Genomic DNA, 16,091 nt, shown 5'->3' with positions numbered 1-16,091 from the left:
GCAAAGCAACTGGATCAGGCTCAGTCATGGACCGGAAGGTGGCCCGAGAATTCCGACACAAGGTCAGAACTGAGAGGGACAGACAGTGAGGGGGCCACATTGGTTCTTCAAAGTCCTCCAAGACCTAATGTGTTTTCCAGATTACAGGGTCTGTGGAGGCCACAGAAGGTCACTGAAGGACAGGGGACCCAGTGGTGGCCTCCTAGCAGGTCCCAGATGGGGGTAAAGCCATGTCAACAGCTCATCACAGGTCCTGCGCAAGGAAGGGAGCTGTATACACACCCTGCCGCTTGATACCAAGCCCTTTCAGTCTGAAGGGTCTGAGTGCCTAAAGCTCACTCTGGGTGTCCCCTCTCCTCCCTTCCACACAGAGACCCAGAGATGCCCGGAAGCCAGTCACTGTGGAACCACAGAGGCTACAGGGCCAAGAGCTCTGGCCCAACGTCAGGGGTCAGCCAATCACTCATTTAAACGTGTCCTGAGCACTTAGCCATTCCGTGTCAGATCCCGTCTGCACCCTACCATGGCTTGCCCAGTGTGGATGGGAGGCAGGCCTTGGGCACAGAGGTTCGGTAGGGGCCGCAGGGGTGAGAGCTTCCTAAGCACGCGCCGAGATGCTCCTGCCCCCACTCCCAGTCGTGAGAAGTGGCAGAAAATTCAGCAGGGAAGGGGGGGGGCACCTGTTGAATTGTCAAGGGGACCATTTGTGTTCGGTGATGTGCCTTGAGCCCAGAGATGTGTGTGTTTCAGGGTCAGGGCAGGGAGGGGGGGAGACAGCTCAGCTGCAGTTAACATTTGCTGAGTGTCGATTTCAGTCAACCCACTTTAAAGGCTCCTGGCTCCTGTCTGAGCTTAAATTTCTCTTTCCTGGCCTCAGGCTGGGAGTAACGTAAAGTCGGCTTCTCTTTCAATTTCTTGCAGTGGAGTTACCTACACATTATCTCTTTGGAGAGGATCACCCCCAGGGTCCCTGATGCCTGACTTGACTGTACATTCACCTCTATTCTTCCTCTCCCGGTTCTAGAGGGCCTCAGGTCTCTGCATTTCCGTGTCCGGGCTCCTCCTCAGAGTCATTATCTATTAATGTTCTCATGTCACAGCCAGGGCAGGCATCCTAGCGAGCAAGGCCTGGGCTGGACTTTGTGCCCTGTAGTCTCAGACATAGCAACAGCCTTCCTCTCTCGTGCTGCGGATCATCCAGGCACTGAGAGGAAAGGTGAGGTTGAGAGACAGGCGAGCTGGGTGAGATTTACAGCTTTCCAAAGACCCCCTTCCTGAGTGTTTTGGGGAAATTCTCTCCTAAGCAGAAGTTTACAGTCTAACTCTTTAGTTGCTAGAGGTACTGTTTAAGGTAATGTGTTGTCATGGCTGACACTGGGTGACCTCCCTGTGACTCAGGTCCCAAATTTGTGAATTGAGCATACTGTTTAATAACATTATCATGAAGGCTGAATAAGGGGTGTGTGTGTGTGTGTGTGTCCGAGTGTGTGTTATGTAAATTGAACTCTTGGAGAGTCCCAACACTGAGGGTCAACTCTCATCTCTGCCACTCACTGACCTTGAGCGAGCCACTGGATCTCTGAGCTTTTGTTTCCTTCGTTGTGAGGGGGTTGTGCTGTGCTGTGTGTGTGTGTATGTGAGAGACAGGATTAGGTAGGAATTGAGTGTGGATGCTCGGATCCCCAGCCAAAGTCTGTGTGTGTTACTGTAAATGTTCGCTCCAGTTCTTGGTCTGTTCTGGTCCAAAAGCAGTCAACGGCACCTAAAACACTAACTTTCCTTCCCAGATGGAGGGAACGGCCTTGGGATGGAAAGGGCCGGGCCAGGATGACCAGGGACTAAGGTCTCTCCCTGGAGCTGTGTGGAGCATCAGCTTTTCAAAGCAGCCTCTTTGTTCCCAGCTGCCATGCTGAAACCTGGTTATTCATTTGCTCAGAAAACATTTATTGCCTCTCCAGCAATCACACATTTATGAGTAGCTCTGGCGTACCCTGCCCCTGGCCAGTCAATCAGGGAGGGGTGGGGTGAATAAGAGCAGAGGAGTCCCTCCCTCCTAGGATTTGCTATTCGTTCGTTTGTTTGTTTGTTCGTGCGTGTGCGTGTGCGTGTGCGCGTGCGCGTGTGCGTGTGCGTGTGTGTGTGTGCGCGTGTGCGTGTATGCGCGTGCGTGTGCGCGTGCGTGTGCGCGTGCGCGTGCGTGTGCGTGTGTGTGTGTGTGTGTGTGTGTGTGTGTGTGTGTGATAAACACTCTCTGACCTCTTAATCTATACCAGGCAGAGTTTTGGCACCAAGACCAGCCAATCATCGGGAGCATGCCCTGTTGGGGAAGACAGTTACCAAGGAAACCAACAGTATCTGATGATTGGGTGAGGGGCTGAATGCTGGGAGAACAGTAACCCTGAGAGGGGAGAGACCAGCAGGTGGTATGCTATGTCGCCAGGAAGGCCTCTCTAAAGAGGTGACATTTGAACCTAGAAAAAGAGGAAGGTGTCACAGGGCGGATGAGTAGCAGAGAGAATGGCAGAAGCAGAGAGGGAAGCACCTGCCTGCAGTGCGTTAGAATCGCAGGCAGGGCTCTGGGAGGCAATGCAGAGAGGAGAGCGGCGGGTGGGAGTAAGTGGGAGAGGTGTGGACAGTAGTGACTTGGGGTTTTCTTCAGAGTTCAGAGGACTCAGCTAAGGGAGAATGGTTTACGTTTGAATAGGATTGGTCCTGTGGTTCCTGGAGTGGAAAGAGGACTTGACTCTGGATTTGGGATAACTGTCTTCCCTATTAATTGAGGCTGGGAGTGGAGCTGTTAGGCTATGGATAATGGCGGGGTTAAGGACAAAGCCAACCTGAGTCCCTTTGGGGGTGTCTGAAATTTGAGGCACCTTGGATGTAGCTACTGCTGATGGAGAGGACTGTGGGAGACTAGAGGGGAGCGTTCTGGAGTTCTTGGGGTGAATGGGGCATAAAGCCCTGGACAGATGTGGTCACCCAGAGGAGTAAAGATGCCAGGAAGATCCAGGATATCACTAGAGGCCCAGATTGGAGGGGAAAGCAAGAAGGAACACCAGGTCACAGAGGGGTACCAGAGGTGCAATGGGAAACCAGGCCTGGCACTTGAGACCTCACTCCCACTCGCCCAGCTGAGCCACACTCAGCCCCTTTCACTTTAGTTTTGTTTTGAGCTGGCCTTGAACTCAAAGCGACTGCCTTGTCAAAGGACAGACCTTCAGCTTCTCTAATCCTTCTTCTATCTCCTAGGTTCTAGGGCTGTAGACACACACGAGGAGGTGTGTGTACTTTTTACTTTGAGACAGGACCTCACTAAGTTGCCTAGGTTGGCCTTGAACTCTCCCTGGCCCACATAGGACTTGAATCTGCAGCACTGCTGCCTCAGCCCTGTGAGTATCTGGGACGATAGTCCTGCACCACTAGGCCCCACTAAGATGAGACTCCAGACAAGATGAAGGCTATGTACATGACCTTGGTGGTGAAGGTCTCATAGGGGTATTATCACCCGCAAACTCTCCTAGTTGTATACATTAAATGAAAACTGTGTTTCACATGTCAACCACACCTCCATAGTTTTGGGTTTTTTTGTTTTGTTTTGTTTTGTTTTTTGTTTTTTGTTTTAAGATGGAAGGTGTCCCCTTTTGTTTTAAATGTCAACTTGCCTCAGCCTGAAATCACCTGGGAAGAGTCTCCATTGAGGAACTGGGTGGATGGGATTGCCTATGGGCTTGTCTATGGGGCGTTGTCTTGGTTGTTAATTGAGGTAGGAAGACTTGCCCACTGTGGGTGGCACCATTCCCTGGGCAGGAGGTTCTCAATTGTATCAGAGTGAAGACACCACATGAGCATAAGAAAGCAAGCATCGGGATACATGTATTTTCTCTATCTTTGATTGTGGGTGCAATTTAACTAGCTTCTTTGAGTCCAGCCTTGACTCCCCACCAGTGATGAGATCATGAACCAAATTAACCCTTTCCTCCCTTAAGTTGCTTTTGGTCACTGGGATGTTTTCATCACAGCATCATAAATAAATTAGAACAGAAGATAAAAAAACAAGGGTCAAATAAAGCTGATGTGTTTACTGTGTGGAAGGAAGGCTCAGCCTTCACCCCACCTGCCTCTGGAGGGCAAATCGCTGGCAGCTGCAGAGAATATGAAACTTTCATCTTCTCTTACCTAGTTTTATTTAATAAACATATGACTGCCTGCTTTTCTAGGAACTGAATTCCTGTATTAACTCACTGAATTAAAGATGAAAACAATTATCCATAATAAGATGAAATCTTTTTTTTGTTTGATTTGTTTTGTTTTGTTTTGTTTTGTTTTTCAGATAGGGTTTCTCTGTGTAGCCCTGGCTGTCCTGGAACTCTCTCTGTAGACCAGGCTGGCTTGAATTCACAGAGACCCGCCTGCCTGTGTCCCCTGAGTGCTGTGATTAAAGGTGTGCACCACCATTCCCCACCGGAAATTTTTTTTCCCTTAAAAACGGGGACTGTGTGGCTATTTTACACACAGGAAACTGAGGCAGGGAGAGGCGCAGACACAGCCCAGGAGGGCTTTGATGGCCACCCTTCACACTTACATTCCAGTCTCTGTGGCTCACACAGGTGTCTCCTCAGGTCTCCTTGGAGACGTTTATGGGGTGGGAATGGCCCCTCTATTTATGAAGCCCCCCACCGTTGCCTTCACATTCCTACCTCAGAGCAGTCCAAGCTAAGCCACACTGCCTCTTTGGTGTCTGGTTCTGAAAGGGCAAGTTAGCCTTTATCAGAGACTCTGTTGCTACCAGGTGATGGTGCAAAGCCTTTAATCCCTGCACTCTAGAAGCAGCAGCAAGCAGGTGGATCTCTGTGAGTTTGAGGCCAGCCTGGTCTACAAAGTGAGTTCCAGGCCAGCCAGGGCTACATAGCAGAACCTTCCCTCCCCCCCCCCCCCCCCCCGCAAAAGAAGAACAAAGTAGGGGTGGTGGTGGGTGGGGTGGCATCGGCTGGGAAATGTCTACTGTGTCCAGGAAAATGCTTGTCTAGCTACATCCTGAGCTCTACACAGGATATGGAGACGGTCCTGCAGATGTGGATAAATCTGGACAGGGTAGGTGTGAGCTTTCTGGCGATGCAGAACTGGGCCTGCAGGCTCCCTCTGAAGTGGTGACTTATGGGTGGGGGCCCTGAATACAGCACTCATCACTTAAGAGCTGTTCACAAATCCTGGGCCCCAGGAACAGGCTGTTTTCTAGGAAGACCATCTCTGGGTGACTCTAGGAAGGAAGAAAAATAGACTCTTGAACCCTAAAGTTGCCAAGTCCTGTGCGGTTTCCTCTCCAGATGTCCTAGTCTCCCATCAGTGGGTGTTAATGTCATCCATGAGGATAGCCCCTTGCTGCTTAAACCTAAGCACGTAGCAGATGCAATTCTCCAGAGCTCAGTCCCTCTCCTGTCCTTGTCCTCTAGTCCTCAGCCATGGCTAGAATTGGACAAGATGCTCTCTCCAGCTTTAGAGATAGGATGTTATGTTCCCACTGAAGAACAGAACCACCAGGGTTCAGAGCATCATTTAAAAGGTGCTCTCTTATTATGGACCAGATGAAGTGGTCGGTGTATGTCATTGAGGCGGGGTTGGCATCTCGGCTATCAAACCTAGAGCCTCGTGTATGCTGGCAAGCACTTTACTGCTGAGCTCAGTCCCCCACCCCCACCCCAAAGCTTCTATAACAGTGCAGAGAGTCAGGTGAAGTGGTGCACACCTTTAATCCCAGCACCCAGAAAAACAGAGGCAGGCAGATTTCTGAGTTTGGGGCTAGCTCAAACTCAAAACATTAAGTTTCCGGCCAGCAATGGCTACATAGTAAGACCTTGTCTTAATAACACACACAGAGAAATAGCGAGAGACACACACACAGATAAACACACACACACACACACACACACACACACACACACACACAGAGATAGAGAAAGACACCCACACAAAACACACACAGATAGAGAGAGACACACACACAGACACACACACACAGATAGACACACACACACAAAACACACACACAGATAGAGAGACACACACAGACACACACACACACAGATAGAGACACACACACAGACACACACACACACAGACACACACACAGACACACACACACACAGATAGAGAGAGACACACACACAGATAGAGAGAGACACACACACAGACACACACACACAGATAGACACACACACACACACACACACACACACACATCAGTGGAGAGGAGAGAGGAGAGGATTAGAGATGCCTCTACGGTAGAGGGTTGGATGTTGTGTTCTAAAGGGGACTTGAGTGCTCTTTGTCCTGGAAGGCCAAAGCCCCACTAGTCATGGCACAACAGCAAGAAAGTGGTCTTGGCATCAGACCTGGGTTCAGATCCCAGCTCTGCTTGGTGGCTGTGACCTTGAGTTGCCTCTGCCATACTCCTTGATTATGGTATGAGAATAAGGGTTACCCAGGGCTGATACTTTGAACAAATGTCACCATAGGAGCTCCTGGGAGCACTGAAAGAATTTTGCCACCCCTTCTGACCCCATAGCTCTTATTCCTGTAGGGTATGGCCAGACCAAGAGGCAGAGAACTCATCAATCCATTCAAGGCTTATTTATTGGGTGTTTACTCTTCGTTAGTCATGAGGACCGCAGACCTGAGTTGACCGACACCTTTTCTTCATGAAGCCAAATTCCAAAAAGTTACAAACCTTAAGTTACGGTAATACCCCAGAAGAAGGGATATTTCCCGGAGGTCGGAGTAGGTTGGCTATTAAAGAAGGTCTCTGTGGGAAAGAAGCCAGCCATGCAAGTAAAGGGGGAAGCAAAATATGCTTAAGCCTGGGGCTGGGGGGGAGTCTGGCTCAGACACGGAGCTAAAAGGAGATGCACACAGCCATAGAGTGGCAGCCTAGGACAAGGACTTGAACTAATTGGGAGAAGGGGTTTTGTAGGAGGTTTTTTTCTTCCCCAATGATGACAGTTACCTCTAGAGCCTCTTGAGTGACAGCTAAGCTCTCTGATACCGAGGTACATTTCCACGCCTTGGCTTTGATTTTACAAGCACCAAGAAGCTATGAAACACTCAACAGGCATGATTTTTATATGTGAAGATTATTCTGGCACTGTTCCTAGGTGATCTAGCACCATCTGTGGTGCCCTTTCCCCATCTCTTATCTGCTGGGAGCTTCGTACAGTAAGGAGCAAGGGTGCAGCTGGGGGACCTTCGAGGGTCACTGTCACACACTCTTCAGGCCCTTGGAGCTCAGCCTGGGGCACAGCCTTCTGGGTTCCTCCTGTCCTCAGTCAAATGCTCATGTAGATATAGGGGGGAGAGGACTTCCAAATTGAAAGTGGGAATCTGCATTCCCTTCCCGGGTTCAAAGTCCCAAGAGCTAGGCCTCACGGCCCTCTCTACATTGGGACAGACAGACTCGCTGGAGTCTTTCAAAGTCCTTAAGGTACCTGTAGAGAAGGCATGGTCTTGCCCCAAGCTCTAGGCAGGCAGGAGATCACAGCTTCTCCTGTGAAGGGCAGAGACTGGGGCCACAATAATAATGAGCCCTGCCTTGCCTTGCTGCCTGGTCTTGGGCTAAAGAGAAAGCCAGGGATGCAGTCCTCGGAGAGTTCCCCTGAACTTTCCCAAAGTACAGAATTGGGGACTCCTAGGTCTCCATCTCCCCATCTCCCCATCATCTCCCCATCTCCCCAGGGACAGAGGTGCTAATGAAACAGCTCCTGTACATGACCTCGGAGTCCTAGCTATTGACGTCAGCAAAAGCTGGAATGATGTAACCTAATCCCCCCTGGGGGGACACTAGGGATGGAGGAGTGGCCAGGAGTCTGACTAGTGGACAGAACTCCAGGCCAGGCCAGGGCCAGGTGTATAGGCAGTACAGAGGGATTTGGCGATAGGGTGTTTCTGCTGGGTGGGATGTGTTATCTGAGTGAGTGGCCCAAATCCTTCCTCAAAGCTTTTATCCGCCACTACAGCCACCATCAGGTGAGACCGTAGCCTTCTTCTCAACACAAGTGACACAGCCGTGAGTGTGGCAGCAGTCACATGGGAGTATGTCAGTGTTGAATGGGGGTCCATGTGTGCACGTATGTGTTCAACCTGTGTCACCTTGCCTGGGGAGAAGATGTTTCTAGGCTATTCCGGGGTGTTATGTACAGTTCTGCCATGTCAGATAGTTTGGGGCCTGGTTTTCCCCTTGTCTTTCCATCCTTAGCCTTGGAGCTGCCGTGGGCATTTCAGACAGTGATGTCTCCTCCCCAGGTCTGCTGTGGGCACGCTGGGTGTGCAAGGGACCTGAAGCTGCAATTCTGCTCTTTGGATTTTTCAGGTGGATTTTCTCATTGAAAATGACGCAGAGAAGGACTATCTTTATGATGTGCTGCGGATGTATCACCAGTAAGTGTGTGTGTCTGTGTCACCAAGCCCAGGCAGGCCCTCTGTGCCACAGGAATTCAGAGTGGGCAATGCCCTAAGACAACATGTACTCCTGAGAACACATGAATAGGTTGCTTTTACTTGCTCACAGATTCAGTGTATGTTCATGAACAACTCCTACTTGGCTCTGGACTAGGGGTTCAGGGGTATACTGTGAGCAAGAAGGACTGACCTCTGCCCTCAGGATGATTCCAGTCTGATGGGGTAGCTACCCAGATAGGTTCAATAGAATATGAATGTTAGGACAGAACAAGAAAGCCATCTGTTCCCAAGCCACTTCATCTGTGACTTCCTGGTCACCCAACTTGCTTTTGATCATTCAGTGTGTGCTTATAAACTCTGTTAAGACCCAGAAGTGCAGGGGTGGGGCAAAGGTCATAACCAGCTGATGCCTCAGACAGCCACCCACCCTCTGACATCTCCAAAGGACCATGGATGTGGCTGTGCTCGTGGGAGACCTGAAGCTGGTCATCAATGAACCCAACCGCCTGCCGCTGTTTGATGCCATTCGACCCCTGATCCCACTGAAGCACCAGGTGGAGTATGACCAGCTGACACCCCGACGCTCCAGGTGTGTCCAGTCCCCAAGCCAGAGGCTAGGCTTGGAAGGGGCCAGCCAGGGTACACAGAGCTAGCTCTCAGGCTTGAGCTGGGTCATCACCAAGCCCCCATCACTGTAACAGGAAACTGAAGGAGGTACGCTTGGACCGTCTGCACCCAGAAGGTCTCGGCCTCAGCGTGCGTGGAGGCCTGGAATTTGGCTGTGGACTCTTTATCTCCCACCTCATCAAAGGTGGCCAGGCAGACAGCGTTGGGCTTCAGGTAAGTCATCAGAGCGGGCAGATTGGGGCCAGGGTCTCAAATGCCTATCTGTTTCTGATCCACTGTGTGATACAATGTAGACACTCATTTTCTTAAGCCTTTGGGGAAGGAAGGGAGTGTTTGGAAGCCTTCAGAATACAGGAAAACTCTCTCCTCTTCCCCTCCCCTCCCCCTCCCTTCCCCTTTCCTTCTCCCTCTCCCCCTTCCTCCTCCACCCCCTTGCTCTCTTGCTCTCTCGATCTGTGTCTGTGTGTGTCCCTGTCCTTACACATACTAGGCAAACACTCCACCACTTAACTCTCTGTGTGTCTGTGTGTCTGTGTGTCTGTGTGTCTGTGTCTGCCTTCACACATAAAAATTCCACCACTAAACTCTATCCATCCCTTGCCTGCTTTCTTGGGTCAAGATGAGAAGCTGACGCTGCCTCTTGCTACAGCCACTGAGCCCCTCCCCAAGTCCCCTACTTCCTGAAGGAGGAGCAGGGTTAAATCAAGGCAGGCACCTTCAGCTTGCTACAGCCACCTTATAGTCTAATGTATTGTCATGTGTAAGAACATAGACACTGGACCATCCCATTCCGCTCCTGGCCTTGCCTTCCTTGAGTGGTGAGACTTTAGTGAAGTGACCTGGCCTTGGACCTGGCTTTTCCCCACTGTAAAGCCATCGGCTTGATCGGGCTGTTGGAAAAACAGGGGAGTGAATGAGGCAGTCAGCACAGCTTCTTGATACACCAGAGCTGTGAGACTGACAGGTCCATACAGAGCAGTGAACTGGTGACCACCTCCAACCAAATCAAGTCAGTACGCATCAGATGAATCAGCCCCATTTTAAAGTGTTCATAGAGGTGCAGAAGTCAGTGAGCAGCAGAGCCAGGCTTTGAACCTGGGTCTTCTGGATCCAGGCCAGCACCCCAGGCTTCTCCCATACAGTCCCCACACTTTCGTGTCTGAGCAGGGACAAGCAGGCCTCCAGGTCTGAGGGCTGCTTATGTCTCTCCAGGTAAAGAGACTTCCAGGGATTTTGTTATCAACATCCCCATCGGGGAATAAGCCAGGGGCTTCAGGGGGCTCTAGGACTGATGGTGCGAGACCAGGGAGGAGGGGGTGGGGACAGCAAGATGACAGTCAGGGCTTTGTTCACAATCCCTGTCTCAGGGCTCCCGGTAGCATCTGAAATTTCAGCCCCCTCATTGTTCCTTCCCTCGGTGGCACATTTTCCAGCCCAGAAACACGGCCAGAGGAGAGAGCATAATGAGCTCCCCTCTTGGGGACAGCTGGGCCCCCCTTTTTTTCCAGCACAAGCTCTCCTCTGAGGACAAGCGCTTTCCTGCAGAGACCCATGAAGGAGGGCATCAGGGCGCACTCAGGAAACCCAGACATCCAACTTCCCACCTGCTTCTCAGGCTTATGAAATAGCACTCCCCCTTTCCGGGGCCCTGGGGCCCATCTCCTCTTTGTCCTACAATCCCTCAGATTGTCATGTTACTATGAGCTCCGTACAAAGGCTCTTTTGCAGGGTTCTGTGTAGAGCAAGGAGGGAGAGGGAAGTTGATCCTGCAACCCTCTCCAGGGGCTGTGGGGGAATCACTCCGACTAGGGTCCTGTAGTAACAATACAGGGAACTCCACTCAGGAGGAGCTAGGAGAAAATCGCCTTCATCCATTGATCAAACCAGGGTTCACGTTTCTTGTGCTGGAGGACAGCACAGAGAAGATTCTAGAAGTCAAGAGGGATTTGCCCTGGGATGCTGCAGGCCCTGCAGGGGCTTGAACCCTCCAGCAGGTCCTGGTCCTGGGACTTTAGTCACATTGCTTCTGTCCCCTCCAGGATACTTAGGTTTTTAACAATACCTTCTTTATGTTTAACTGTGTCCTTTATTCATGCACGTATGCAACTAGCTGTTTACTTGTGTAGAAAATGATTCTGCCCCCCTTCCCTGGCTCTGCTATAAGATGCACAAAGTAATCCCTGCCTTCTTATGGAACTCCGGGACTCTGAACAAGTGGCAGGACTCCATAGCAGGCAATGTGCAAGGAACTGCAGCCAGGCTTGGCCACATGCCCTCCTTTTCCAGACACCCAAGAGCCAGCATGTGTTGTCTGTCACGGAGACCTGACGACACATCCCAGCAGCCTCTTGGCTCACTGGGTGACTTTGAACAAATCAGTTCCTCCTGATGCCCCATCTCTTCACAGTGCCACAGTGGTCCCTACATAAAGGCCTTTTGGCAAGTTCTATGCAGAGCAGAAACACAAGTTCTTACCCTTTGGATTGAAAAACATAGGTTCAGGAAGCTATCTGGATGTTCTCTTTGAAGTCACTGTCCCCAGAAACGCAGCAAGTTCTTTGGAGAGCCCTCCTATCAGGACACTGAGATGGGTGTTTGAGTCCCAGAGAGATGGGCACACCCTTTCCTAGTGGTAATGAGAGGTAACTGTAGATTGTAGGCTGGGAACTGACCTAGAGACCATGTGCCCTCAGAGTCTAACCTGAGACCCCACATGTGCCAACCCTTCTCCAAGAGACCAACAGTAATGCGTGGGGTTTCAGGCAAAGCCACAGCCTTCATCTGCACGACGCCTGAGCTCTGTCCCCGTGTGTCTTCGTGTCCTTGGACAATACACCATTGTCTTGCACCCCTACCTGTCTCTTGCCCATTACCAATACACCTCTGCCTCAGCTTCCCTATCTTCTCTCAGGAGATGTTGATGTTCGAGGATCCTTCGGCTTTCTGGTAGAGGCAGCAGCGATGGCCAGCAGGGGGCAGTCTCATCATGCTCTGCCTCTTTGAACTGGCTCAGTAGGCCTCCTTAATAGCAACCATTTCTTAAGAACTTGCTGTGGGCCCCATACTGGCTGACCTTACACACTTGCACATATGTTTGCTTAATCCTCACTCAACAACTCCATGGTATTCTCTGCTTCATATATGAAAGAAACCATGGTTTAGAGAATCCAAAAGACTTGAATTTAAAAAAAAAGATTTCAACTCAGAGCACAGAGCCGTGGGTTCATTCTCTGCTCTTTGCCTGCTTCCAGAATCAAAACTCAGAAGTCAGTTTAACTTCATTGCATTTCCATGGAATGGAACAAAAGAGATTATATGTTTGTGTTAGTGATATGAGTTTGGGTCAAGTGTCATGCGTCCCCATTTCAGATCTCAGTAATTGGTAATTGATAGAGACAAAAGCCTGCTTCTAGGACAGGGAGGGACAAAGGCCAGACAGGGATGTTGGATTCCAGAACCTGATTGCACCTCAGTGGGGTGACAGAGGAACCAAGAGACGGTAACAGAGTTCCAAACCCTGCCTCAGCTCCATTACCCACCAACTGCATGCCTCTCCCCAGCTCAGATCTTGCTTTCTCCATCCTGGAGCTGAAAAGTGTTGCCTGCCGCTGTCGGAGGGTAGTTAGGCTGCGACACAGTACTAAAGCACAGATGAAAGCTTTTGCTTGATGACAGCCCCTCTGGGGCGGGGAGCACCTGGGAATGGGCCTGCTCCCCTGCTTGGCACTCTCCCCTGTGCCTGTTGCATCTCTCTCTCTGCCCAGGTAGGGGATGAAATTGTCCGGATCAACGGCTATTCCATCTCTTCCTGTACCCATGAGGAAGTCATCAACCTGATCCGCACCAAGAAGACCGTGTCCATCAAAGTGAGACGTGAGTGAGGCCGGACAGGAATGGCGCTTTGGGATGGGGGTTGGGTGGGAGGTGGCCCCAACCCCAAGGGCATAGGAGCTTCCCTAACCTGCTGTTTCCTCCCCACAGACATCGGACTGATCCCTGTGAAGAGGTAAGCAGGCTTATCTGTGAGTCTCCTCTAGGCCAAGAGTCCTGGGATCTACTCCACCCCCAGGCCCTGAACTTGCACTGCTCCTGGGCTGCGGGGGTGAAGTGACACAGAACCCAGCTCCCTCGAGTGTGCTTACCGGCTCCATCTTCTCTCTTGCCTTCGCCTCAGCTCTCCTGAGGAGTCCCTCAAATGGCAGTATGTGGATCAGTTCGTGTCGGAATCTGGGGTAAGAGACTACCTGCCATGGGGGTTCGGTAGCTGGCCTTGAAGAAGGAATGGCTCTGGGGAATGTAACCCCGGGGTCCCCCATAGGTCACTAGGGTACCTGGTATAGCATGGTAGGCCTTCAGACTCATACCGCAAGGATATGATGTCTCCAGTCTCCATGAATATTGGCTACTTAATCTGTATGTCTCAAGCTAAAAGGGCCACTTGAAGGCATGTAGACCCAGTAACCTGATTCTGTCTCTCCTTCAGGGTGTGCGAGGTGGCTTGGGCTCACCTGGCAATCGGACAACCAAGGAGAAGAAGGTGTTTATCAGTCTAGTGGGCTCTCGGGGCCTGGGCTGCAGGTAGGTAGCAGGCAAGTCTGGGCTCGGTCACCAGTCTCTAGGTGGGTGACATGCCCAGGGCTCAGTGACAGCTGGTCAATCCCAGGCTCCCCAGAACTTCCTCTCCCTTTCCTCGATACTGCTCCTGAAGACTCTGGTCCACTGGCTGTGGGGCTCATGCACTGGTGATGATGCAGAAGACAGAGCCAGAGATAGAACTCCATTCTATAGGAGCCCTTCCCTCACTGCGAAAGTACATTCTCCAGCTAGGCATCTGCCACAGTTCTCTTGTCACTGATGCTTCTGGGAACCGTCCCATAAGAGGGGCCAGTGAAGCCTACAACTCCAGCACCATCAGAAAGAGCTCTGAGGCTAGCTTAGGGTTGCTAGACCCTGTCTCATAAAATAAAACAATAAGCCGCCACATGCAGGAGCTTTGGGCTCTGTGTAGTGGTCTTGTTGAGATGCGGGTGCTACAGTTGCTGGGAGATATGTTCCAACCCTGCCAGTCTGCCTCAGACTTGGAGCAGTGACTGAGCCCCGGGCCACTCTGAGCTGAAGTCTCTTCCTTTATAAGTACCTTGGAGGGATAACAGTATGTCACAGATCTATTGTAAAAGAAACAATGTATCATGTTCTGTACCCAGCAGGTAGTAAGCAGCTGGTAAATGTTAGTTATTATTAGTTACATTGTTCTTATTATTTATTTTCATTTGCATTTATTTAACACTTTTATAATTTTTTATTTTAAAATTTTTACTTACGTGTAAGTGTGTGTGTGCATGTGCATGAATGTTTTTGTGGATTTGAGTATGGGTACTCACTGGGGCCAGTAGAGGGCATTGAATTCCCTGGAGCTGGAGTTACAGATGTTGTGTGCTACCTCATATGGGTGCTGGGAACCAAACTCCAGGCTTCCTTTCATGAGTATCAACTGCTCTTAACTGATGAGCCATCTTTCCATTCCCAGAAATTATTTGTTTTGTTTTGTTTTGCTTTGCTTTTGAGACAGGGCCTCACTGTGCAGCCTTGGCTGGCCTCAAACTCAGAGAGATCTGCTGGCTTCTACATCCACACCTGTCTCCATGAATGACTTTTAATGTCTGTCCTTGGGTCCTAAGGATATAGCTTAGTTGGTACAGTGCTTGCCAAACATGTGCCAAGGCCTGGTTTCAGTTGTTAGCACTGTATAGACAGAGCATGGTGGTGCACACCTGTAAATCTAGCACTTGAAAAATGGAGGCAGGAAGACCAGGCACCCAAGGTTAACCTGGGCTACATCGTAGTGCTCGATTTTAGTCTGAGCTAGATGAGACCCATCTCAAAAAAATAAAAATAAAATGTCAACTCCCTTCTTTCTGGAAGATGGCAGCCTAACATAGGAGTTAACACCACAGATAGTTACAATGTTGCCTAATATAGAAGTTAACCACACAGATAGTTACAATGTTGTGTGATAAAGATGCTACACCTCCCTCAGGGGTGTTAAATACATTTCCTACCTCTCATCAGTTAATAGTGACACCCTGGAGCACACTTCTGTGAAAGGTTCTAAGTTGGTACCCAGCTGGGTGAGAAAGAGTGCGGTGATTGATTACTGATGTCTGCCACAGACCTGGGAGAGGAAATAACACAAGAGCCATTCTTGCTATTTATAATTTAGAAGCACTAGCAACCTTCGGGGCAATTAGCTTAATTGGTGAAAATCTTATAAGGAATGAACAGGAAAATTCTGGAAAGAAAACAAAAAGCATGAGGGGCTGAGGAGATGAAATCACGAGGAGTTTCTGCCTAGGGCAGCAGTGAAAATTGGACTGGAAGGGAGGGTAGAGACAGAAGGCTTGGGCCTTGAGTTTACGGCAGAAGGCTACAGGCTGGTCATTGAGAATGAACAGGGAGAGCTTCAGGGGACGAGCCGCAAGGGCAGAGCTTCACCCACATTTCTGCCTCCTGCAGCATCTCCAGTGGCCCCATCCAGAAGCCTGGCATCTTCGTCAGCCACGTGAAGCCTGGCTCCCTGTCTGCAGAGGTGGGGTTAGAGGTAAGTGCTGGGATGGGAGAGGGATACGGGGTGAGGTGGGTTTCACACACTGACAGATGCTGCGTCTTCTCACATAGCCTTCTCCTGGCCAGCGCTGGCTGGTGACTCCCTAGTGGTCTCTCAGGGGAAACCATTGTAGAGAAGTGGTACTAGACCCCTTGGTAGCCTTCTTCAGCTCTGACAGCCAATGATCGTGAGTTTGTAGTGATAAGAATTAGAGCTGACATGCCACGTTCTAAGCCCTGCCCCAGATCTGAGGATTAGGTACTAAAGTTACTCCATGATGAGGAAGCCAAGACCAGGCATTGTTTCTTCCAAGGCTACATACTAGAACTTGGGGCTGGAAGTCAATCTCCACGGTGTACCCTCAGAGATGTGACTCTTAATCACTTCTTGAGATGAATTCCTCACCTACAAG

At 50.4% G+C, this 16,091-nt stretch overlaps 1 protein-coding gene across 5 annotated transcripts in view; it reads left to right on the top strand.

The window, feature by feature from the left end:
* The window catches only part of Ush1c (USH1 protein network component harmonin), a 43,141-nt gene continuing 27,050 nt past the window's right edge, over positions 1 to 16,091 (top strand). For 4 of the 5 annotated variants that reach the window (NM_001291182.1, NM_153677.2, NM_001163733.1 and 1 more), the window contains exons 1-9: positions 1 to 62; positions 8,360 to 8,427; positions 8,894 to 9,037; positions 9,150 to 9,288; positions 12,840 to 12,948; positions 13,057 to 13,081; positions 13,250 to 13,307; positions 13,559 to 13,653; positions 15,589 to 15,673. In NM_001291182.1, the coding sequence (NP_001278111.1) occupies positions 27 to 62; positions 8,360 to 8,427; positions 8,894 to 9,037; positions 9,150 to 9,288; positions 12,840 to 12,948; positions 13,057 to 13,081; positions 13,250 to 13,307; positions 13,559 to 13,653; positions 15,589 to 15,673 (759 nt within the window). In that variant the 5' untranslated portion in view covers positions 1 to 26. Of the gene's footprint in view, positions 63 to 1,156; positions 1,217 to 8,359; positions 8,428 to 8,893; positions 9,038 to 9,149; positions 9,289 to 12,839; positions 12,949 to 13,056; positions 13,082 to 13,249; positions 13,308 to 13,558; positions 13,654 to 15,588; positions 15,674 to 16,091 lie in introns of those variants that run through there. The other variant, XM_006541212.3, reaches the window with a different exon arrangement.

This window comes from Mus musculus, chromosome 7, assembly GCF_000001635.26.
Source record: "Mus musculus strain C57BL/6J chromosome 7, GRCm38.p6 C57BL/6J".
NCBI classification, from domain to species: Eukaryota; Metazoa; Chordata; class Mammalia; order Rodentia; family Muridae; genus Mus; species Mus musculus.
Note: the sequence above shows the minus strand (reverse complement) of the source record. Positions and strands in the feature narration are given on the sequence as shown.